Source organism: Orcinus orca, chromosome 3 (assembly GCF_937001465.1).
Source record: "Orcinus orca chromosome 3, mOrcOrc1.1, whole genome shotgun sequence".
Classification (NCBI taxonomy): domain Eukaryota; kingdom Metazoa; phylum Chordata; class Mammalia; order Artiodactyla; family Delphinidae; genus Orcinus; species Orcinus orca.
The window spans coordinates 139,810,445-139,834,602 of NC_064561.1; the positions used below are offsets into that span (position 1 = coordinate 139,810,445).

Consider the following 24,158-nt stretch of genomic DNA (forward strand, 5'->3'; position numbering starts at 1 on the left):
TGGGCAGATTAACACTTACCAGTGGCTGTTGAGAGGAGCCCAGGGGTCCAGAAGATGTTTTATCTTGTCAGTGTGCCGGTATATTTCATTACCATGTCAGGACACCAAAAGAAAGGTCTTCATATAAGTATCTGCCTACATTAGAACTGGCAATTTATGGCCCCAAAAGTGTATGTTCAGTTCCAGAAAGGATGGAGTTAGGTAGATGAGGTCAATAGTATTGGTAAAATGCAGGAGACTGAGAAAGAAAAATGACATACTATGTGTCAGGCACTATGCTAGGAACTTCATAAATATCATTTTATTTAATCTTTACAAAGAGAATAATAAGCAAAGTCTTATTATTATTAGCCTCAGTTTATAGGTGGAAAAACTAAGGCACAGAGAAGTTAATTTGCCCAAGGTCACACACCCATAAGTCTTAGAACCGAGATTTAAACTCAGACAGCCCTGCTTTGGATTCCATTTTTAAGCACAACACCACTATATGATGTTGCCATCTTAGGGGAATTTAAATCCAAGTAAGTCTAGAATAGGCCTAAGGTCAAACTAACACCAATGTGTTCAGGCAGATTAAACGTTTTAGTTGATACATTTGTGAAGATAACAATACAGTAGCAAAAGGAAGCTTCTGTGAAGTCAAATTAGACCTTCCAGCACCCTTATGCCAAAGTTCATGCATATTCTTTTTTTCACGATACCTTTTTTTTTTAACATCTTTATTGGAGTATAATTGCTGTACAATGGTGTGTTAGTTTCTGCTTTATAACAAAGTGAATCAGCTGTACATATACATATATCCCCATATCTCCTCCCTTTTGCGTCTCCCTCCCACCCTCCTTATCCCAACCCTCTAGGTGGTCACAAAGCACCGAAAGCTCCTGCATATTAACACAAAGATACTCTGAGCCACTTTGCTCTCAATTCAGCTAAGATCAAAGAATTTGATATCCAAAACAATACAACAAAAGTAAAACATCGAAATGGGAGAAGAAAGCAACTAGAAACATGAAGGGGGACAGGGTGATATTAAAAATAGAAATATATAAGTAGATCCAAGACTACGGAAGATATCATCTGGTGACTGTTGAGTAGAGTGGTAATCCCCAAGGGACTCATACTGATAATTCTGAGAGTCAAGTCCAAGACAAGTTCACTTATCTTTCATGTTCTTAGTTTTGTGTAAGTAAATGCACAACACAGATTAGAAAGATTTTCATTAAAATATGTAATTTGTTTAAGATTTTGGCAATTTAAACATTCAATTATCTGGAACCTCACATGTGCAGAACTCCCATTCTCTGCTACCAAAGGTGGCATGCCCATTTTTAGAAGGTTTTAGAGCAGCAGTCTTAAGCCAGAAGTCCCTGTAGGAAGTAGGATGACAGGAGAGTCATGAAAGACACCAATCTGGATAGAATATATTGTCATGATATATTTTTGGAAAAAATTTACTCTGTTGATTTTTGCCTACTTGCTGATTTATTTATTTTTTAATCAGAGAGTTATAAAGTTCAAAGTTACTCTAAAAGAAGTAGAAAGAGCTCTGTGACTAGGAGGAAATTACTTAACTTCTCTGAGTCTTAGTTTCCTCATATCTTTAAAAGAGCTATATTAATACCAACATTTCAAGGTTGTAGTACTAAACATAAAATGTGCAAAGCGGATGGTCCAGCAATTATTCAAAAGTGGCACTTCTAGAAAAAAGATGTTAAGAGAAAAGGCTCCAAGGCTAGGTGGCCCATACTCAGCTCTGCTAACTACTTGTTAGCTATGTGACCTTCGGCAAATTATCTGCACTCTCTGTGCCTCAGTTTCCCTATCTGTGAACTGTAGATAAGAACAACATCTATCTCACAGGTTTTTTATGAGGATTAGATGACTTAATACCTATAAACACATACAGCAGTACCTGGAACATTAGCAATCATTGAATGTCAATTTTGGTTTTGTTTTAGTTGAGTCCGTCCCCTTCCTTTTCAAGATGAGATAACTGATACCTAGAGAAGTGAAGACATTTGCCCCCAGGGATCCAATCTCCTACCCCCAATACTCCCTCTTCTCCATCTCACTGTCTCATCACACCTTTGTCTGCACGCTCCCAGTGGGCGTTCCTCTTTTGCACTAGTTGTAACTGCTTCACATCAGCCACATGTCCTTCATTCTCTACAGACATGCAGGAGAAATTTCCACAAAGGCAGACGTGAATTGCTATGATGCTGACTGAAGGTTAAACTTTAGGTTCCTTCCAAGGGGGTCCACAAATGTGTTCGTCTGCTTTATGCTACTTTTGCAAAAGTAAGGTGTTTTTGTATCTTGTTCCTTAAAGACGATTGCCAAACTGTAAAATCTTCAGGCCCTAATAATCTAAATCCACAGTTGCTCAAATGGAGGGCAAAACAAGATGAAAGTCAGGATTTGAAAAACAAACAGTAGGCAATGAATGCTCTATATAAAGCTATGGTGGAAAAAAATCAGAAAACAAAGACTCATTTTGAAAAACTTTCACTTTTTCAGAGGCAGGGAGAGAGAAAGCTCCCTGTTTTTCAAATAGCTGGCTCCTTATCCTCTGTGTCTCAGCTCAGTTATCTCATACAAACCCACCTTGATCATCTAACAAAAATATTCTTTCCCTCTTCTGATACTGTTTTGCATTTATCAGATTTTTCTGATGATTTCTCCATAGCACTATCACAATCTATATTTTTTCTGTTATTTACGTTCAACCTCAAATTCATTCACTGTGTCTGGCACACAGTAAAAACTCAATAAATGTTGATCAAGTGAATGAATGAATGAATAATTCCTTTTCACTCATCAGTTCTTGGCTCAGATATAGATGCTCTCAGGAAGCCTTACTAGAGTCCTCAAGACCGAGTTAGGCAACTTTTCTGTGTGTTCTGTGCCCCCTACCTCCTGGGAATTTATTATAGAAGATGAATTCTCTCTTCTCTCATCTACTGCCCCATCAGATGTTTGGCTCCTAATGGCCAACCCTGTGCATCCTTCACTATTGCATCCCAGCACCTAGTACAGTGCCTGGTACATAGTAGGCACCCAACAAATATTTGGTTTGATTAAATTACTTGATTGGGTACAAAAGTCTGAAGGTTGGTACAAAAACCTTCTTTTCTGTTTACAAAAGAAGAAAGCTAACATTTATTGTTAACTTTGCACCTAGTATTGAACTAGGTATAAGTATTTATTACAGCAAATACTTAGCAGCTAAGGGGTAGGTGTTATCTTCTCTTGTTTCACAAATAAGTAAATGGAGACATAGGGAAGTTTGGGCTTGAGGTCACATAGCTAGTGAGATCAGGGTCAGTATTTGAGCCACAGAGTCCCCGCCTGTGTCACTGAGCCACTCTGCCCCTTGGTGGCAAAACACTTACTGATCCGTGGGGTGATCTTTTCTTGCATGTTTGTTTTCATGTCTTCCCACATGGCTGGTAAGCTCTATTAGGCCAGGAACAAGGTCTGTACCATCCTTTGTATTTTGTCAATGCTCAGAAGGGTGGTTTAAACACAGCAGGATGCAGGAGTCACTGCTTCCAGCTGTCTGACTAAGTGAATGTTTGCATCTTGACATTTTGCACACAGTATCAACTTCTTGTCAGGAGTGAAACTAAATCTTGCCTTTCTCAATATCCCAGGAAAAGCAGATGCTAAGTTAGAAGAAATGTGATGGGAGGAAAAGACCATATAAATGACAGCACCAGGAATGGTCTTGGCAGCTGTCACTGGCTTCTGTGGTTCTCTTAAAGATTCTCCTGGGCAGAAAATGTTGGTTCCTTATCCACAGACTAGAGGGTTGAACACCGTCCTGAAATCAATGGGCAGAGTGACTAGGCTAAGTGAGCACCAAATGCAAAGATTACAGTCAGCACTATTTTCCTGCAGGTATTCATTCCATTTACTCAGACGCTTCTTTCCAAATACTCTTCTTTCTAGGCACACTCCCCAGCGGTGGGAACAGGCATTCCAGAAATGTGCAAGAAGTGAGTGGAATACGTTCCAGTCCCTCCTACTGTGCATATCTATGTGTTTTAAACACAAAACAGATAATGCACAACCTGTTCATGCTGGCAGATGGTAAATTTCAAGCAAAATAACTGATTCCTTTCTGTACCTATAAATAATTTCTTGGAACAGGTAAAAAGGGAATATAGAAGGTTGTCAAGCAATTACTTAGTGTGGAAAGGGTACTTGCTGGGATTAAGATATGTAGGATTACAGGGAGTTGGAGACAAGACGGAGAAGTAGAAGGACTTGAGCTTACCTCCTCTCACGAAAACACCAAAATCACAACTAACAGCTGAACAGCCATCAACAAAAAAGACTTGAACTTAACAAAAGCAATATTCTCCATCCAAAGGCAAAGAAGAAGCCACAACAAGATGGAAGAAGGGGCGTATTCGCAATAAAATCAAATCCCATACCCTCCAGGTGGGCAACCCACAAACTGGAAAATAATTATATTACAGAGGTTCTCCCACAGGAGTGAGAGTTCTGAGCCCCAGATGTGGCTATTCAGCCTGGAGGTATGGCATCAGGAGGAGAAGTCCCCAGAGAATTTGGCTTTGAAGGCCAGTGGGACTTGATTGCAGGAACCCCACAGGACTGGGGGAAACAGAAACTTCACACTTGGAGTGTGCACACAAGGTATCATGCACACCAGGACCCAGAAAAAGAGCAGTGACTTCATAGGAGCCTGGGCCAGACCAACCTGCAGGTCTTGGAGGGTCTTCTAGGGAGGTAGGGGGCAGCTGTGGCTCACTATGGGGACAAGGACACTGGTGAAAGAGGTACTAGGGAGTACTCATTGGCATATTTGAGGCTACCATTTTGACACAAAGACCTGGCACCACCCAACAGCCTATAGCTCCAGTACTGGGATGCCTCAGGCCAAACAACCAACAGGGCAGGAACAAAGCCCCACCCATAAGGAGCAGGCTGCCTAAAATCTTCCTGAGCCCCCAGCCACCTCTAAACACACCTCTTGATATGGCCTTGCCCACCAGAGGGACAAGACCCAGCTCCACCCACCAGTGGGCAGGCACCAGTCCCTCTGTACAAACCCCTTAGACCAGTCTCACCCACCAAGGACCACACAACAGAAGCAAGAGGAATTACAACCTGTAGCCTGCAAAACAGAAACTGCAATCACAGAAAGTTAGACAAAATGAGATGGCAGAGGAATATGTTCCAGACAAAGGAACAAGATAAAACCCCAGAAGAACAACTAAGTGAAGTGGAGACAGGCAATGTACCTGAAAAAGAATTCAGAGTAACGATAGTTAAGTTGATCCAAGATCTAGGAAAAAGAATGGAGGCACAGACCAAGAAGATACAGGAAATGTTTAACAAAGAGCTAGATGATATAAAATACAAACACACAGAGATGAACAATACAATAACTGAAATGAAAAGTAGACTAGAAGGAACCAATAACAGAATAAATGAGGCAAAAGAAGGAATCAGTGAGCTGGAAGACAGAATGGTAGAAATCAATGCCATAGAAGAGAATAAAGAAAAAAGAATGAAAAGAAATAAGGACAGTTTAAGAAACCTCTGGAACATTAAACATGTGAACATTCACGTTATAGGGGTCACAGAAGGAGAAAAGAGAGAGAAAAGGCCTGAGAAAATATTTGAAGAGATAATACTGCAAAGCTTCCCTAAAATGAGAAAGGAAAAACTCACTCAAGTCTAGGAAGAGCAGAGAGTCACATACAGGATAAACCCAACGAGCAACACACTGAGACACATATTAATCAAATTGGCAAAAATTAAAGACAAAGAGAAAATATCAAAAGCAACAAGGGAAAAGCAACAAACAACATAGAAGGGAATCCCCAGAAGGTTAACAGCTAATTTTTCAGCAGAAACTCTTCAGGCCAGAAGGGAGTGGCATGATATATTTAAAGTGATGAAAGGGAAAGACCTAGAACCAAGAATACTCTACCCAGCAAGGCTCTCATTCAGATTCAATGGAGCAATCAAAAGTTTTACAGATAAACAAAAGCTAAGAGATCTCAGCACTACCAAACCACCTTTACCACAAATGCTAAAGGAATTCTCTAGGCAGAAAAGAAAAAGACACAACAAGAAACAAGAAATTTACAAATGGGAAAGCTGACCAGTAAAAGCAAACATACAGTAAAGGTAGGAAATCATCCACACAGAAATATGATATCAAAATCAGCAATCATGAGGAGAATACAAATGCAGGATATTGGAAATGTATTTGAAATTAAAAGACCAGCAACTTAAAACAGTCTTGTGTATACCTATAGTCTGCTATATCAAATCCTCATGGTTACCACAAAGTGAAAATCTACAATAGATACACACAGCAAAAGAAAAAGGAATCCAAACACAACACTAAAGTTAGTCATCTCATCACAAGAGAAGAGAACAAAAGAGGAAGGGAAGAAGAAATGACCTACAAAAACAAATCCAAAACAATTAACAAAATGGCAATTAGAACAAACATATCATTAATTACCTTAAATGTAACCAGATTAAATGTTCCAATCAAAAGACATAGACTGGCTAAATGGATATAAAAACATGACCTGTATATATATTGTCTACAAGAGACCCACTTCAGATCTAGGGACACATACAAATAGAAATCAAAAGAAAGCTGGAGTAGTGATACTCATATCAGACAAAATAGACTTGAAAATAAAGGCTGTTACGAGAGACAAAGAAGGACGCTACATAATGATCAATGAATCAAAGAAGATACAACAATTGTAAATATATTTGCACCCGAGGGGTGGTGGTGTGATGAATTTGGAGTTTTGGATTGATATATATATATACACTAATATGTATAAAATGGATAACTAATAAGAACCTGCTGTATAAAAAAATAAATAAAATTCAAAAATTCAAAAAAATATATATATATGCACCCAACATAAAAGCAACTCAATATATAAGGCAAATGCTAACAGCCATAAAAGGAGAAATCAACAGTAACACAATAATAGTGGGGGATTTTAACACTCCACTTATATCAATGAACAGACCATCAAGACAGAAAATCAATAAGGAAACATGACACATTAGATCAGGTGGCCTTAATTGATATTTATAGAGTATTCCATCCAAAAGCAGCAGAATACACACTCTTCTCAAGTGGACATAGAACATTCTCCAGGATAGATCACATCTTGGGCCACAAAGCAATTTTAAGAAAAAGCAAATTTAAGAAACCTGAAATCATACCAAGCATCTTTTCCAACTGCAATGCTATGAGATTAGAAATCAAATATAAGAAAAAAAATTGTAAAAAACACAAACGTGGAGGCTAAACAATAGGCTACTAAACAGCCAATGGGTCACTGAAGAAATCAAAAAGGAAAGTAAAAAAAAAATACCTAGACATAAATGAAAATGAAAACATGATGATTCAAAACCTATCAGATGCAGCAAAAGTAGTTCTAAGAGGGAAGTTTTTAGCAGTACAATCATACCTCAGGAAACAAGAAAAATCTCAAATAAACAACCTAACCCTATACCTAAAGCAACTAGAGAGAGAAGAGCAAATAAAACCCAAAGTTCGTAGAAGGAAAGAAATCATACAGATCAGGGTAGAAATAAATGAAAGAGAGATGAGGAAAACAATAGAAAAGATCAATGAAAGTAAAAGCTGGTCCTTTGAAAAGATAAACAAAATTGATAAACCTCTAGCCAGACTCATCAAGAAAAAAAAAGAGAGGGCTCAAATCAACAAAATTAGAAATGACAAAGGAGAAGTTACAATGGACACCATAGAAATACAAAGGATCATAAGAGACTACTACAAGCAATTATATGCCAATAAAATGTACAACCTAGAAGAAATGAATAAATTCTTAGAAAGGTACAATCTCCCAAGACTGAACCAGCAAGAAATAGAAAATATAGACCAATCACAAGTACTGAAATTGAAACTGTGATTAAAAAACTCCCAACAAACAAAAGTCCAGGACCTGATGGTTTCACAGGTGAATTCTATCAAACATTTAGAGAAGAACTAACACCTATCCTTCTGAAACTCTGCCAAAAAATTGCAGAGGAAGGAACACTCCCAAACTCATTCTATGAGGCCACCATCACCCTGATACCAAAACCAGACAAAGGTACCACAAAAAAAGAAAATTACAAACCAATATCATTGATGAACATAGATGCCAAAATCCTCAACAAAATACTAGCAAACTGCATCCAACAATATATTAAAAGGATCATATACCATGATGAAGTGGGATTCACCACAGGGATGCAAGGATTCTTCAATATCTGTACATCAATCAGTGATATACACTGCATCAACAAATTGAAGAGTAAAAATCATATGGTCATCTCAATAGATGCAGAAAAAGCTTTTACAATATTCAACACCCAATTATAATAAAAACTCTCCAGAAAGTAGCATAGAGGGAGCTTACCTCAACATAATAAAGGCCATATATGACAAACCCACAGCTAACATCATTCTCAATGGTGAAAAACTGAAAGCATTTCCACTAAGATCAGGAACAAGACAAGGATGTCCACTCTTGCCATTTTTATTCAACATAGTTTTGGAAGTCCTAGCCACAGCTATCAGAGAATAAAAAGAAACAAAAGGAATCCAAACTGGAAAAGAAGAAGTAAAATTGTCACTGTTTGCAGATGACATGACACTATACATAAAAAATCCTAAAGATGTTACCAGAAAACTACTAGAGCTCAAAAATGAATTTGGTAAAGTTGCAGGATAAAAAAGTAATACACACAAATCTATTGCATTTCTATATACTAACAATGAAAGATCAGAAAGAGAAACTAAGGGAACAATCTCATTTACCATCACATCAAAAACAATAAAATAACTAGGCATAAACCTACCTAAGGAGGCAAAAGACCTACACTCCAAAAACTGTAAAACGCTAATGAAAGGAATCAAAAATGACACAAACAGATGGAAAGATATACCATGCTCTTGGATTGGAAGAATCATTATTGTCAAAATGACTATGCCACCCAAGGTAACCTACAGATTCAATGCAATCCAAATTACCAATGGCATTTTTTACAAAACTAGATCAAAAACCTTAAAATGTGTATGGAGACACAAAAGACCCTGAATAACCAAAGCAATCTTCAGAAAGAAAAACAGAGCTGGAAGAATCAGGCTCCCTGCCTTCAGACTATCCTATAAAGCTACAGTAATCAAAACAGTATAACACTGGCACAAAAACAGAAATATAGATCAATGAAACAGGATAGAAAGCCCAGAAATAAATGCACACACCTATGGTTAATTGATCTACAACAAAGGAGGCAAGACTATACAATGGAGAAAAGACAGTCTCTTCAATAAATGGTTCTGGGAAAACTGGACAGCTACATGTACAAAAATGAAATTAGAGCATTCTTTATTGCCATAAACAAAATAAACTCAAAATGGTTTAAAGACCTAAATGTAAGACCGGATACTATAAAACTCTTAGAGGAAAACATAGGATGAACACTCTTTGACATAAATCAAAGCAAAATCTTTTTAAATTTGTCTCCTAAGTAATGGAAACAAAAATAAACAAATCTGACCTTATTAAACTCAAAAACTTTTACACAGCAAAGGAAAGCATAAACAAAACAAAAAGAGAAGCCCCAGAATGGGAGAAAATATTTGCAAATGAAGTGAATAGCAAGGAATTAATCTCCAAAATTTACAAACAGCTCATATGGCTCAATATCAAAAAAACAAACAACCCAATCAAAAAAGGGGCAGAAATTCTAAATAGACATTCTCCAAAGAAGACATACAGTTGGCCAAGAGGCACATGAAAAGATGCTCAACATCGCTAAGTATTAGAAAAATGCAAATCAACACTACAATGAGGTATCATCTCACACCAGTCAGAACGGCCATCATCAAAAAGTCTATAAGCAACAAATGCTGGAGAGGGTGTGGAGAAAAGGGAACCCTCCTGCACTGCTGCTGGGAATGTAAATTGGTACAACCACTATGGAGAACAGTATGGGGGTTCCTTAAAAAATTAAAAATAGAGCTACCATATGACCCAGCAATCCCACTTCTTGGAATATATCTGAAGAAAACCATAATTTAAAAAGATACATGCACCCCAATGTTCATTGCAGCACTAATTACCATAGCCAAGGCACGGAATCAACCTACATGTCCATCGATGGATGAATGGATAAAGAAGATGTGATATATATATACAATGGAATATTACTCAGCCATTAAAAGGAATGAAATAATGCCACTTGCAGCAACATGGATGGACCTGGAGCTTATCATACTAAGTGAAGAATGTCAGACAGAGAAAGACCAATATCCTATGATATCACTTATATGCGGAATCTAAAAAACATGATACAAATGAACTTATTTACAAAACGGAAACAGACTCACAGACTTAGAAAACAAACTTAAGGTTACCTAAGGGGTAAGGTGTGGGGAAGGGGAGGAATCAATTAGGAGTTTTGGATTAACATACACACACTACTATAGATAAAATAATCAACAAGGACCTATTGTAGAGCACAAAGAACTCTACTCAATATTCTGTAATAACCTAAATGGGGAAAGAATCTAAAAAAGAATAGATATATGTATATGTATAACTGAACCACTTTGCTGTACACCTGAAGCTAACACAACATTGTAAATCAACTATACTCCAATATAAAATAAATATTATTAATAAAAAAGATATGTAGGTTTACAGATTGGATCCCCTGAAGATCTCTGACAGATCACTTGGCCTCCTTTTACCTCATTTACAAGTGTGGTCAAGTACATGGGCTTTGATTTCAATCCCCTGGTTCGAATCCTGCTTCTGACATATCCTAGCTAGGACCTTGGGCCAATCCCTTTATTTTTCTGATTCTCTGTTTCCTCAACTATAAAATGGGGCTAATAATACCACCTTCCTTCATGGGGTTTGGCAAAAAATAAATTCTAAAAATGCATATAAACATAAAATGCTTATTTATGGGTCAACACTGGGTTCATTAAGTGATGCTATTATCAGTTGTATCATCAAATGAGGGCTTGGGCTAGAAAATCTGAAAGATCTTTTCCTGACCCCAATGTTTGAGGTCTCTAAATACTAAGACCCAGAAATGCACTGAGTCTGCGGTGAGAATGGTTGAAATCGAAAGCATTTGTCAGAGTGGAATCAATGACAGAAGCCACCCCTGGGACTCCAAGAACCTGACTTTTGTATTAAGCATGTCTTTTACTTTCTGTATTCAGATGCTTTGACAGCTGAGGCCTTATGGATCCTGGAGGGACTGCCCTACCCTGAGTTACTCAATTCTTAAAGACACTAAACAACTCACTGAAGCTCACTCGTCAAATGCAAACCACCAATACAGAGCTCATAGGGCTTGCTCCATCTTGGGCTCTCACACTATGAGCCACTATCCACCTGCCCTAATTACCCCAGGCACCTGACAACTTAGGGAAGTCTTTATGCCCCAGGGTCTGCTGCAGGTATTCAAACTAGCCAGTCCTAAGCCTGTTTACCCTGCCTGGCCCATTCCTTATACAGAAACCACAATAGAGGCTCTTGTCACATTCCTCCCGCCCCTCCTTCTGCCTCCTGACCCACGCAGGGGATTCCCCTCACTCCAAGTGCCCCTCTCCCCGAGCCCATGTGTCTTTCTCTTAAAATCTGTGAGCATAACGAACTACTATTTCAATGGCAGTTGTCTCCTGACCTGTGGGCCTCGCCACACCTAAATAACAATAAAACCTATATTTTAAAATACCGTCTTCCTCCAGGACTGGGCTGGGGAAGCAGGGCTTGTATTCTCTGTTTACTCATCCATCTCCTGCATAAGATTGTGATATAGCTACCGCCTATGTATATGGTTGCGGTATGGGAATCAGAATTCCCTTTGGTTGCACGTGGACCAGAAGCACATGCTTGACAGCAGATGACACCTTTGTGAAAAAGAAAGGGCACCCCTTCCTGGAACTGAGCACAGCTTAGCATGTGGCGCTCTGGGTGGAGAACAGCCTCACTTGACCCCTGGTTGGTGTCTTCGTCCAGTGCACGACATGTGCATCTGTATGCGGCAGCCCTGACCTCTGAACACACTGAAGATGTTTCTTATTAACTCAGGCTGGCCAGGGCTCAGAAATGAAGGTGGGAAGGAGAGGGGGAAAGGGGAAGGAGGGAGAGAAAAGACAAGGAGTGGTGAAGGGTGAGGGTGGGAAAAAGAGAATGCAAAAATGATAAAATGCTAGTTCTAATTCCTAAGGAAACAGTGATCTCTGCCTACCTGCCCTCTGCTCACTTTAAACCTATATTCTCTAACTAAGCTACAAATTTTTCAAGCTAAGTCTTTCATTAGTTAGAGTCAACCTTGATTTTTGGACTTGAACAATGTAGATCCAACTGAAAAAGGAGACCCATGTGCTGTCTTTCTTTCTTTCTTTTTTTAGCATCTTTATTGGAGTATAATTGCTTTACAATGGTGTGTTAGTTTGTGCTTTATAACAAAGTGAATCAGCTATACGTATACATATATATCCATATCTCTTCCCTCTTGTGTCTCCCTCCCTCCCACCCTCCCTATCCCACCCCTCTAGGTGGTCACAAAGCACCGAGCTGATCTCCCTGTGCTATGCGGCTGCTTCCCACTAGCTATCTATTTTACATTTGGTAGTGTAGATATGTCCATGCCACTCTCTCACTTTGGCCCAGGTTACCCTTCCCCCTCCCCGTGTCCTCAAGTCCATTCTCTAGTAGGACTGCGCCTTTATTCCCGTCCTGCCCCTAGGTTCTTCATGACCTTTTTTTTTTTTAGAGTCCATATATATGTGTTAGCATACGGTATTTGTTTTTCTCTTTCTGACTTACTTCACTCTGTCCATGTGCTTTCTTTACACAAAGGAAATTGCCTTTTATTCAGGGGAACCACACTGTCAAACCTGGCTCTCTACACAGCCTAGTTTCAAGAATTACCAGCACTCTTTACTTTACAGATTGCTATAGGCGTCATAGTTCATATAGTAGTAATCTAGACACTGAAAATAAATACAGTACTAAGATATTCTTAGTAATGGTTGCTATATTATTTTTCAATCTTCTTATTGGGAGGAAATCCACTCTACATAGCCTTTCCCAAAGCTAAACTACTTTTAAATTAGAAGCAAAATATTACAGACTCCAGTTGTGAAATATTTTCCTCCTAAGTAAAGTGAAAAACCCATGCTAGATTTTTCTCCAATATCTTCTTAACAGCATTTGACACAGAAAATGAAAGAACCACCTCTAATACTTGACACCTCAAAATTTTTGAGAATTTTTGACTTCAGAATCATAAAAATGATAATAAAATAAAAGTGCAATAAGAAATGTTAATGTAGTGAAGGACAGAGGGATTAATAAATATACTAAAGGAAAATAAGGTTTGTAACTAAGTACAAATGAACGATGTTATTTCTCTAGACAAGTTTATTCCAAGGCAGTAGTGAACTTCCACAGAGAGGAGGCGTAACACAGCCAGAAAGAAATGTCAATGTTTGTAGCAGCCGTTAAAAGCTTTCTTTAAATGTGGACTGTTAAAAATCCAGTTTGTGGTCTCAGAAACTTCCCCCACAGCACATGCAAAAAGCAACCCATCAAGTAGAAAAACTGGGCAGTCTTCCCACCCAGGTTCTTTCTTCCTGACCTTTTAGAAATACTACTTGAAATCTGGCTTCAAGTTTGATGTTCCTATGCCTGGTTCCTTTGGTTGCTGGCAACCAGGTATGAGATTTATCCCAATTGTCATAACACAGCACTTACCTTGAGAGTGAACTTGGTGTACTAGCAACTGGACTGGCTTAGCTAGCAGGAGACCTGGATTTTAGACTCTACTCTGGCACTAACTGTAAGGTAAGGTCAAATCACTTAGCCCACTATATATCTTCATTTCTTAACCTGGAAACAGTTCTATTTATGGGCAGTTTAAAATAGAGTCATCAGAGTCATGTTAATATCTGTAGCCTGTCTTGGTTAAGGTAAAAACGCATTGGACTAATTCATGACAGTTTTCATTACTATGAAACAATTTTGCTTCTCTTCCTTTGAGATATATAATAGTGTGATAGACCAAGGAATACATATTTGGTCTTCCTCCTGGTTCCTGACAAAGAGCTTCTATAACCCTTGGAATTTCCTAAGAGATGGGGGAAAAAGGATCATCTTTTGTTATTCATAATAAGCCCCTTTCAGCCATACCAGAGTTCATGCTAATGAGGTGACTCTTGGTTAGCCCCTAGATAGCTTCAAAATGGGGGCTGATTACAACATCGTAAATCAACTATACTCCAATAAAAAAAAAAAAAAAAAAAAGAATAGGGGATGATTGTTAGAAGAACAAACCATGTGATCAAAAGGTTGGAACTTTCAGCCCTACCCCCGCCCTCTGGGAGGGGAGAGGGTCCGAAGACTGAGTTAATCACCAATGGCCAAGGATTTCATCAATCATGCCTATGTAATGGGAGCTCCATAAACATCCGAAAGGGTGAGGTTTGGAGAGCTTTGGGGTTGGTGAATATATCACAGTGCTGGGGAGACTGCATGGAAGCTGCTCCTACCCATCCCCACAACAATTTGCCCTATGATTCCCTTCTATCTGGTTGTTCCTGAGTTGTATCCCTTATAATAAACCGGTAATAGTAAGTAAACTCTTCCTGAATTCTGTGAGCTCTTCTAGCAACTTATCAACCCTGAGGGGTGGGACTGTGGGACCTGCAAGTTTATAGCCTGGAGGTCAAAAGCACAGGGCACCCAGATTTGTGATTGATATCTGAAGTGGGGTGGGGAGAGGAGGGATAAGCTTATGGAACTGAGCCCTTTACCTGTGGGATCTGTGCTAACTTTGGGTAGTTAGTGTCAACATTGTATTAAATTACAGGACACCCAGTTGGTGTCTGCATAGCAATGAAGAATTGCTTGGTCTGGAAAACCCCGGCATTTGGTGTCAGAAGTGTTGCAAGTAGAAACAGATCATAGTATAGGCTAAGATAGCTGTGGATACCTTCATGAATTCGTTACACATTAATATAAGTGCATAAAGATACTATAAGCTGGAAAAAACAGTTCACGTTCAGTTATTTAAATACGAGACGGCAAACCATCAGTGCCAGATACAGTCCCAAATAAATAATTTGTTTAAGTCATAAACAATAAAAGTTGTACACAACTAAATATTTTCTACTATACTTACATTATGGCATAAAGCAAGAACCCCTAGAATTATTGGGGGAATGTCTAGACTTAGGCAACCTCCCTGTTGCTCCTTATCCTGTCTCTCCCTGCATGACTCAGTTCATCGGGATGGTCAGACTCTTTTAAAAATATCTTCTTCAGCATCCCAGGATACATTGCCTAAGATCACCATCTTCACAAAAGCACCACCATATTCAAGAAGACTTCTTAATTAGGGCAGCATGGTGAAGGGGAACAAGCCAAAGCATTAGAATCTGATAGACCTAGCCTGGAACCAGCCTCTTGCCACATATGACCCTGGACGAGCTATTTAATTTGTCCGACTTTCAGTTTCTCGGATAAAATAGGAATAATAATAAATACAAAGTTGGGTTGTTGTGGAAATTAGAAATAAGGTATAGATGATGCTTGGCATAGTTCTATGTTCAATAAATGTTAGCTACATATAATATTTATACAATTTGATATTTGCTTATAGACATACATATATAGTTACTCCGTGAGTATTCATTTCTTTCTCCAACTATACTACAAGTTCAATGAGAACAAAATCTTTGCAGAGTACTGCTTTTGAATGGTTCACAATATAGTAGACCAGCTGGTATATGGTAGTGTAAAATCCATTTTCATACCCCTAGAATCACAGGTACATTAAGAGCTCCCAATAGCCCTAAGAGGAAGAAATAAGATTGTTTTGATTGCAAAGAAAACAGTGGCCATCAGACTACCATTGTGACTGAGGAAGGTCTGGGTGAAGGGTTCCTCAGTGGCTGACCCCTGAAGGGAGTGTGGGTATCCACAGAATGGGAGAATGAAAACCCTGGAAGGAGGTCCCAGGCTGGACGGAGCTGTGAAGAGAGTTGGAGGTTTTGGGAAAATGGTGGATTATGGATATTTAGAGACAGATTTATATGTCCCAGGCTTTTGAGTGAAGTTATGGAAATTGAGAAGCATGAGGAGGTATTAGAGGAGAAGCAGCCCAGAGACCTGAGTTGGCATTTGCTTGGCTCAGAGAAGAGCAATTTTCACACAGAAGTAAGACCTGGACAGAAGTAACTGAACTTCAGTGTCCAAGAGAAGTACAGGAATGAGCTGTGGCCTGGTACTAGCACTGAGGGTTTTGAAAAAAATATTTTTGTAAGTATGACAATATAATTCTCAAAAAAAGTATATTATTTGAACTTTTTCTGTTTTACATTAAGGACAGATGATTTTATACCTCTACAAAGCATTTCTGTCAAAAACCTAAATTGAGAAATTGCTAGAGATTATAGGATTGAATTTATACACCATGTTGATGTTTTACCTAAACAATCACAACAACCACCTCTAAACATCCCTAAGATATATGGCAGGAGCCGTCAGACAGAGGAATGACACTTCTTTGATATTAACAGAAAGAACATGGTCGCAGAGGTAGGCGATGTGTAGTTACCAAATTAATTTAATTTTCAATTCAACAAAGCCCCTGAGAGTTAAGGGACCTTTCTTAAGCCTGGATATGAAAGTTATCTTCACATGACAATTGGTTGCTTAAAGCTCAAAAGGAAGAGAATGTGAAGCAATAAACACAGCTCTTCCTGTCTGTATCAACAGGGCTGCGTGTTTCTAAAGTATCTAAAGAGGGACCCCTTTCCCAACAAAAATGTCTTTGGGGACCAGTAGAGCAGCGATGGGGGCTGGGCCTATTTTTCCAAGTTCTTTTCTTTTTCTTTTTTTTTTGTGGTACGCGGGCCTCTCACTGTTGTGGCCTCTCCCGTTGCCAAGCACAGGCTCCGGACGTGCAGGCTCAGCGGCCATGGCTCACGGGCCCAGCTGCTCCGCGGCATGTGGGATCTTCCCGGACCGGGGCACGAACCCGTGTCCCCTGCATTGGCGGGTGGACTCTCAACCACTGCGCCACCAGGGAAGCCCCCAAGTTCTTTTCTGAGTTCTAATTAGACTTGGAAGACTCCAGAATTAGAATAAGTAAAATAGTAACAATCTCTTGTAAGCTGCCTAAGAGGATACCTACCTGTGTATATACCTGCATCTTTAAATTTTACTCCTAAGAGCTTTAAGATATGAAAGGACATCTGGAATATTTATAATGCTATCTTAAGGGCTCTTTTATTTTTTAAAAAAAGTTTAAACGTTTTACTCTGAGATTTGCCTTTCTTTCAGCTTTCCATATCTGAGGAGGCAGGCTTATCGTCGGTCCTACCGATCAACCATGGCACCAGTACCAAATGGTAGTAGACATCAGAATTGTCTCAGAAGAAGGCAGAAACCTCATCTCTTGGGAAATGCCTTTTTAAAGCTCAAATCAATTTGAGTGGCAGAGGTATAAATGAACAGGGAAAGGGGAACAAAACTAACTGTAAAAACATTCTACCATTGTACCCATACATTGCATGATGTACATAAAATGCTTACTACATAACTCTCTCTTGGTATAACCAATTTTTTTGTTACTTCAGCTCTTATATTACCTTGAACGTGTACCCACACACACTTTTTATGTTTCTCACTTGCTATTCTCCTAAATTTATCCCAACTATTTAGTTAAGGAATCTCTGATCTTCTGCAGCGGGTGAGGAGAGGCACAAAGCTAGTCACTCAGTCTCAAAGCTTATTGGAGAACATTCTGCTTAGGGAAAAACCCTACTTAAAATAAATATCCTATTTGTTTTGTTTTGTCTGGGTAGGTAAACATAACTCTTAGAGCTGAAAACACAAGGTTTGTGGAGATTAAATAGACCCTTTTCAAATTTTAGCTGGGGCTTTATGAAGGGACTAAACCTAAGTTTTCTCTATATCTGGTTGTTTACCTTCTTTAAAACGACCAGGGCAGGCTGCTTCCTGCAACCTAAAAAGGCTAAATTTACTTTGCCTATTTTGTGTATTAGAAAAGTGGCAGAGAAGGATTCAGAGACTTGCTCCAGGTCACACAGACCATAAAAGACAGAGCCAGACTTTCTGTTGAGTGTTCTTTACCACAATAAACAGACATTTATATTTTCTTTCTTCTGAAGACTCTTAAGAAGCATCAATGACAATAAGGCTTAATTCAGTCTCCCTACCTTAAAGAGGCAACACTCTATTGCCTTTGAAACAGAATGTTCTGTGGCAAAGAACCTGGAAATGGAGGCTTACAGACCCCATGGGGACAGAACAAGGCAGAAAGGTTTCCCTCACGCACATATATGTTCAATGCCCTAGACTGAAGGATGCCATCAGTTCAAAGTCACTTACCCAAATCTGAAGCTTGATTCTCTTTTCATTTTTGAATACAGTTTTGACTTTGAAATCAATCCCAACTGTGCTGACGAATGCAGATGTAAAGGAGTCATCCGCGTAACGGAACAGAAAAGATGTTTTCCCCACACTGCTATTGCCAATGATGAGCAATTTGAACATGTAGTCAAAGTTCTGATCAGAGGAGTCTTTCTGGCCGTACCTGGCATCTTGGGCAGAGGCCATCTGTGGTAAAACAAAACAAAACAAAACAAAAGAGGTGTGGATCAGTCTCCCATTTGCTATGAAGCTAGCAGCACACTCATTATTGGTCTTGCCAGAAACAGATGTCAGACCACTCAGGAGACAAGTTGAGAGAGTTCCCCAGCCTTCCTTTGATGCTGGTATCCATGGCAATAATTCCCTGCTGGAAGACAGAAAAGCAAATCTTACGGCTCTTTCCAGCTGTGTTGGTGTGTGTCACTGCTCAGCATTCAGAACGAATCAAAGACACAAAAGGAGATGTAACATGAAAAGCAAAGATATGAGGAGCTGGCCAGGCATGTGGATTCTGAAAGTTTGTAATTCCAGTGATGGCAACACCAAGGTGGCTGAACAGCAGGGTGTTTCTTCCTGAGTCATCTAAATTATCAGAGTCTCTCTTATTTTCTAGGGAAGCACTCCCAAAGCCTATCTCTAGTTCATCTATTTATATCACTTTAAATCAACATCCTAACATATATGACCAATCTCTTTCAAATAATGATAATGACAAATACATACGGTTCAAACAACGTGCCAGGAACTGTTAACTTACTTAACCCTCACCACACCCTATAGGTGGGTACCTTTATTATTTACATATTAAAAGGAGACAATTAAGCTCAGAGATACTAAGTCATTTGCTCAATTTCACATACTTTGTAAGTAGTAGAGGCGGGTTTCAAATCAGGCGGTGTGACGCCAGGGCTCATGTTCTTAATGCCTCCTACTCCCTGCCCCCCAGCCCCGGTTCCCAGCGAGAACTAGGGAAACATGTACACGTGCTCTAAAGTTGAAGTGGGAAATATTCATTGTGAGATTCATTAATGAAGGTCCCTACCTGGGTTCAAACCTCGGCTCCACCACCTACTGGTTGTGGAACTTTTGCTTTTTTATTTTAAATTGGTGTAGCTCAGTTTCCTCTCTTGCGTGAAATGGAAAAAATTATTACCCAACTTGAAACACTTGTGAAAATAATAATAGATGATAGAAATAGAAAATAATAGATGATATATCTGTACAGCAGATATATAAAGTGCCTGGCAAAGAATAGAGAATAATCTATTCTCTATAAATGCTCTAGATGGATTTTTCCTCATCTTTTTTGATGATCTTTTTCACATCTATCAAAAGTGCTGCAGCATTACTCTAAGAACCATTTGGCTCCATATAGAAAAGAAGCATTTAGGACGGTGAATCCCAGTGATTAGTGCACTTACCGGGTCACCTTTTTGGATGCTATGAATTCTTTGCCAATTGCTGTGCTGCCCAATACAGTAGCCACTAATCACATATGCCTGTTTATATTTAAACTAAGTAAAATTAAAAATTCAGTTCCTCACTCACACTAGCCATATTTCAAGAGCACAAGAGCCACATGGGGCTTGTGGCTATGACACTGGACAGCACAGGTTCAGGACACTGTCATAACTGCAGAAAGTTCTATTACTCAGTGCTAGGCTAGACAGTCTTTTTTCATTTCTTATAAAATCTGATTAATAATTACATATTTCTCTTGGAGGTATGGCAAAGAGAAAAGCCCCAGAAGATAGCGGAATGCTAGAAACAGTATACAGTGCCTAGTCTCATCTAAGACCACATTGGTTGCTGAAATCAGGTGTGTGTGTGTGTGTGTGTGTGTGTGTGTGTGTGTGTGTGTGTAAGACAACTGAGGGAAAAAGAAAAGGGGAGATGGGGTGATAACGTATTCCCTTTCTACAAATACTCACTGCCAGTAGGAGAACACAATAATATGAGCAAGAGTAAAGGCAAAAAGAAAATCTGTATATATTATGAAATTTAAGGGCAATAAACATTCTGACTTCATTTCTTATTAAATATAAGTTGAAGCATTTCTCTTTTTAAGTCCATGTAACCACACTGCTGTCTTCAGTAAATATACCTTGTAATGATTGTCTGCCAGTGGGAAAAACTGGGCCAGTAAAACAGGCAGATATCATCATTTTCCTTTCTGGCCCTGGAGTCTGCGTGCTAAGGTAAACTTCCCCCAACACAAGCAGCCCACCAAGAACAAAAATAGGATTACAATTCTTGACTTTCAGTTTGAACAATGATGTCTTGCTCTGATGACTTCTGACACCCCAGAAAGCCAGGTAACTATTTCATTTGACACTCCTATTCCTCCAGACATAAGCCTTTCACCAATTAAGATCCCCCCCTTATGGAGGTGCTAAGTTCAACCAGGCCTGCAAATGACCTTTGTTAGGAAGATCTTTTACCACCTTTTATATGAAGCAGCCCAGATACTACATTCTGGATTAAGCATGTTCAGCTAAGCCACAGTTAGAAAATAGACTCTACAAGTTTCCTAGAGCTGCTCATTTTCTCAGCCTGACAGCCTACCATTACCCTGAGGTGGGATTCTGAGTCCTGTGGATTTCTAGGCTTCCTTGAAAGAACATGTGATAAAGAAAGCCGCTATCAATCACAAGTCCTAGTCCAAAATTAGACCAACTCCAAAACCTGCGGAAATATGGACATCATCATTGTATGTACTTTTTAAAGGTAATTGTAGAGATTTAGATAGAGAAAACCATACTGGAGTTTTCTCCAGCATGAGAAATAGAAGATGTTCAATTTTAAGGACAGATTATACCAGCTGTATTAGCAGCAAAGAAGGTGGTAGGAGCACCGAGGATGATGGGGCATGAGGCTGGTGGATTTGTGGATCTAGATCCTCCAAGGGATTAATTAGAAGAGTTTGCTAACCTGCTATCCTTGAAGATGGTGTGTGGTTTCTTTAAATTATTTCCTGATTTATATCCCCAAAAGTATTCACAGAGAGCCCCAAAGATGTGTATTCAGAACATATGTGTTTCATAAACTTTAGAATAATGAAATAAATCCTGGCTTAGAGAATGGAGAAGTAGACTGCCTGAATCTTGCTGAGAATAGAAATGAAGCAATTTTTATTTACAAAACAGAAATAGAATTACAGATGTAGAAAACAATCTTATAGTTACTGGGGGCGGGGGTAAATTGGGAGATTGGGACTGACATATACACACTACTATATATAAAATAGATAACTAATAAGGACCTACTGTATAGCACAGGGAACTCTACTCAATACTATGTAATGACCTATATGGGAAAAGAGTCTAAAAGAGTGGATATATGTATATGTATAACTGATTCACTGTGCTGACACCTGAAAGTAACACAATATTGTAAATCAATTATACTCCAATTAAAAAAAAGATGAAGAAATTTGACAGCATATGAATGTCAAAGGAACATATAGACAGTCACTACGTAAATTTACTAACAGTTCTAAATACTAAGTCATGTGAATGTCTCCAAAATTTTCATGGGAAAATATGAAAACAGGAGTGGGCATGAAGGAACCTCCCAGAGAGCAAACAGGATTTTATAAAACATACATAAGAAACCCTTTAAATTGCATTAATCTTGAATTAATTTTAAAAAAAAGAATCATAGAGTGGGAAAGACTCTTCAGCGAAGCCCTCCTTCCTACTCATCCCCAAGTGTCCCTCTTGTCATTGGTATTCTAGCCCAGCCCTTCAAAGCGAGTGACAGAAAGTTTGCTAGGCTGTGAAGCAGACTATTTCATTGCTGAACAACTGCAATTGTTATAAATTTCTTCCTTAGATTTGAGTTAAAATCTACTTCCCTGTAGCTTCTGTCCATGTGCTCCAGATTCTGCCTATGAATCAAAGGAGTTGATTCCTTTCCCAATCACAGCTCCGTAAGCTTTCTCTCCTCCTGCCTGGATAATCTCAACTGCTTTAGCCCCTTTCTCCACCCAGGACATGTCCGAAAAATCCCACACGGCTTCTAGGTTAAAGGGGACATCTCTGCAGATGTCAAAGTCCCATGCATGGTTCCCACAATTGGTCACAATATTCCAGATATTTATCTGGTTGTTGCAGAGTGAAATGAGATTCTCACGTCCTATCACATCTGTCTTCACAATAAAGTCTCCTCAAATGCTCAGCACTTTTTTCACATTCACTGTTATAAACATAGGTCTCCCCTAACCCCATCCTATGCCTCGGCAATTTATTTTTTTTTAATGGAAGTGTCAACCTTTATTATGTACTCTATTACATTTCCTTTTGTTTGTTTTGATTTACAATTCCATTCTGTTTTGATAACTTTTTGTCCTTTCATCAAAAATATTAGTTATCCCTTCCAGATTGGTCTCATTCCTAAGTTTGATCAGTATGCATTTCATATCCTCACTTAAGATGCTAATCAAAATGCTAATCAGTTTGTAGACAAATCACAATGAAATTTTTTTTTACCTTGCTGAATACAGAAATCTACGGATGAACTCTACAATATGTCATTAAGGAACTCAGCAAGTTTGAAGCAAATCCTTAACCTCTGGGAGTTGGTGCCTTGCAAAGCCACTGTGCTATCCCTCTAGGTGTGCCTTGGTTCAGTAGCAGGTGAACAGATCATAGATTTAATTGATGTGTCATTTTTAATTTCAATTCTAGTCTCCCCAGAAGTCCTACTGACCAGGGACCAAGCAGATTACCTTTGACTAACACACGTAACCATAACCTTCTTCAGAATTTTTGACATTAGCTTTTCCAAATAAATGAGAAAAGCAAATTATTTGCAGGGATTCCCTTGGGTGCTTAAGAATCTAAACTATACTAAGCCATCTGTGCATCTGATGAGAAAAACAAAAAGAAGTCATTTTAAATGTACTATGTTCCATCTACTATTACTGATAACATCCTGAGGGTCAGTGGGAGAAAGAACGAGGGTAAATTATCCAGAAAATGAAATGCAATTCTTTGAAATTGGAAGAGTGAAAGCAAGGATGGGACATATGTATAGGAAGTGTGGAAATATGTAAAGTAGTTTCAAATCTCAATTGTTGTTACCTAGGGGAAAAGAAAAGAAAAAGGTAATAAGAGGAGTTATTCCTGAGAGCTCCAAAGTAAAGACTAAATTTTAAAACCAAGAAGGAAATATTAAAAGATAGGATTTCCAAACACATGTCATCTGGCCCCTGGTGGTTTCTCGTAGTGAAGGTCTCATCCGTGCTTGGTTGCCTATCTCCCTGTTTGTTTCTCAGGGTGGATTGGAATTGTGATTCTCTTTGCAGTCTCTGGCCAGCAGTTTCTCCATGTGTCTGCTACTGTTTGCTCTGGCAAGAGCCAGCTGAGAAGCAATAAACACTACTTGTATCACTGCGGACACATCACCATCAAGCTGAAAGGGTGCTGTCCAGGGAATTGGAAGCAGCCAAGGCACTAGAAGACTTAAACTCTAACCCTGGCCTCTGAAGTAAAGGGCCTGGAAAGTAGGGCAGCATTTGGAAATCGTCTTTGTCTCCTTTTATGTTAGCAGGGGTTGACTAACTACTATATTTCTTGGGACTCCTGGAGAATGTATATGATGGTATGCCAAATTATGGTAACGTTTCCAGGATGCAAGTTG

The 24,158-nt window shown here is 39.0% G+C and overlaps 1 protein-coding gene across 3 annotated transcripts in view; it reads right to left on the reverse strand.

Annotated features, from left to right (window-relative positions):
* RAB3C (RAB3C, member RAS oncogene family) overlaps positions 1 to 24,158 on the reverse strand; it is a 310,558-nt gene that overhangs the window by 263,947 nt on the left and 22,453 nt on the right. For all 3 annotated transcript variants that reach the window (XM_033437880.2, XM_004275170.3, XM_049707956.1), the window contains exon 2: positions 18,474 to 18,701. In XM_033437880.2, the coding sequence (XP_033293771.1) occupies positions 18,474 to 18,701 (228 nt within the window). The remainder of the gene's footprint in view (positions 1 to 18,473; positions 18,702 to 24,158) is intronic.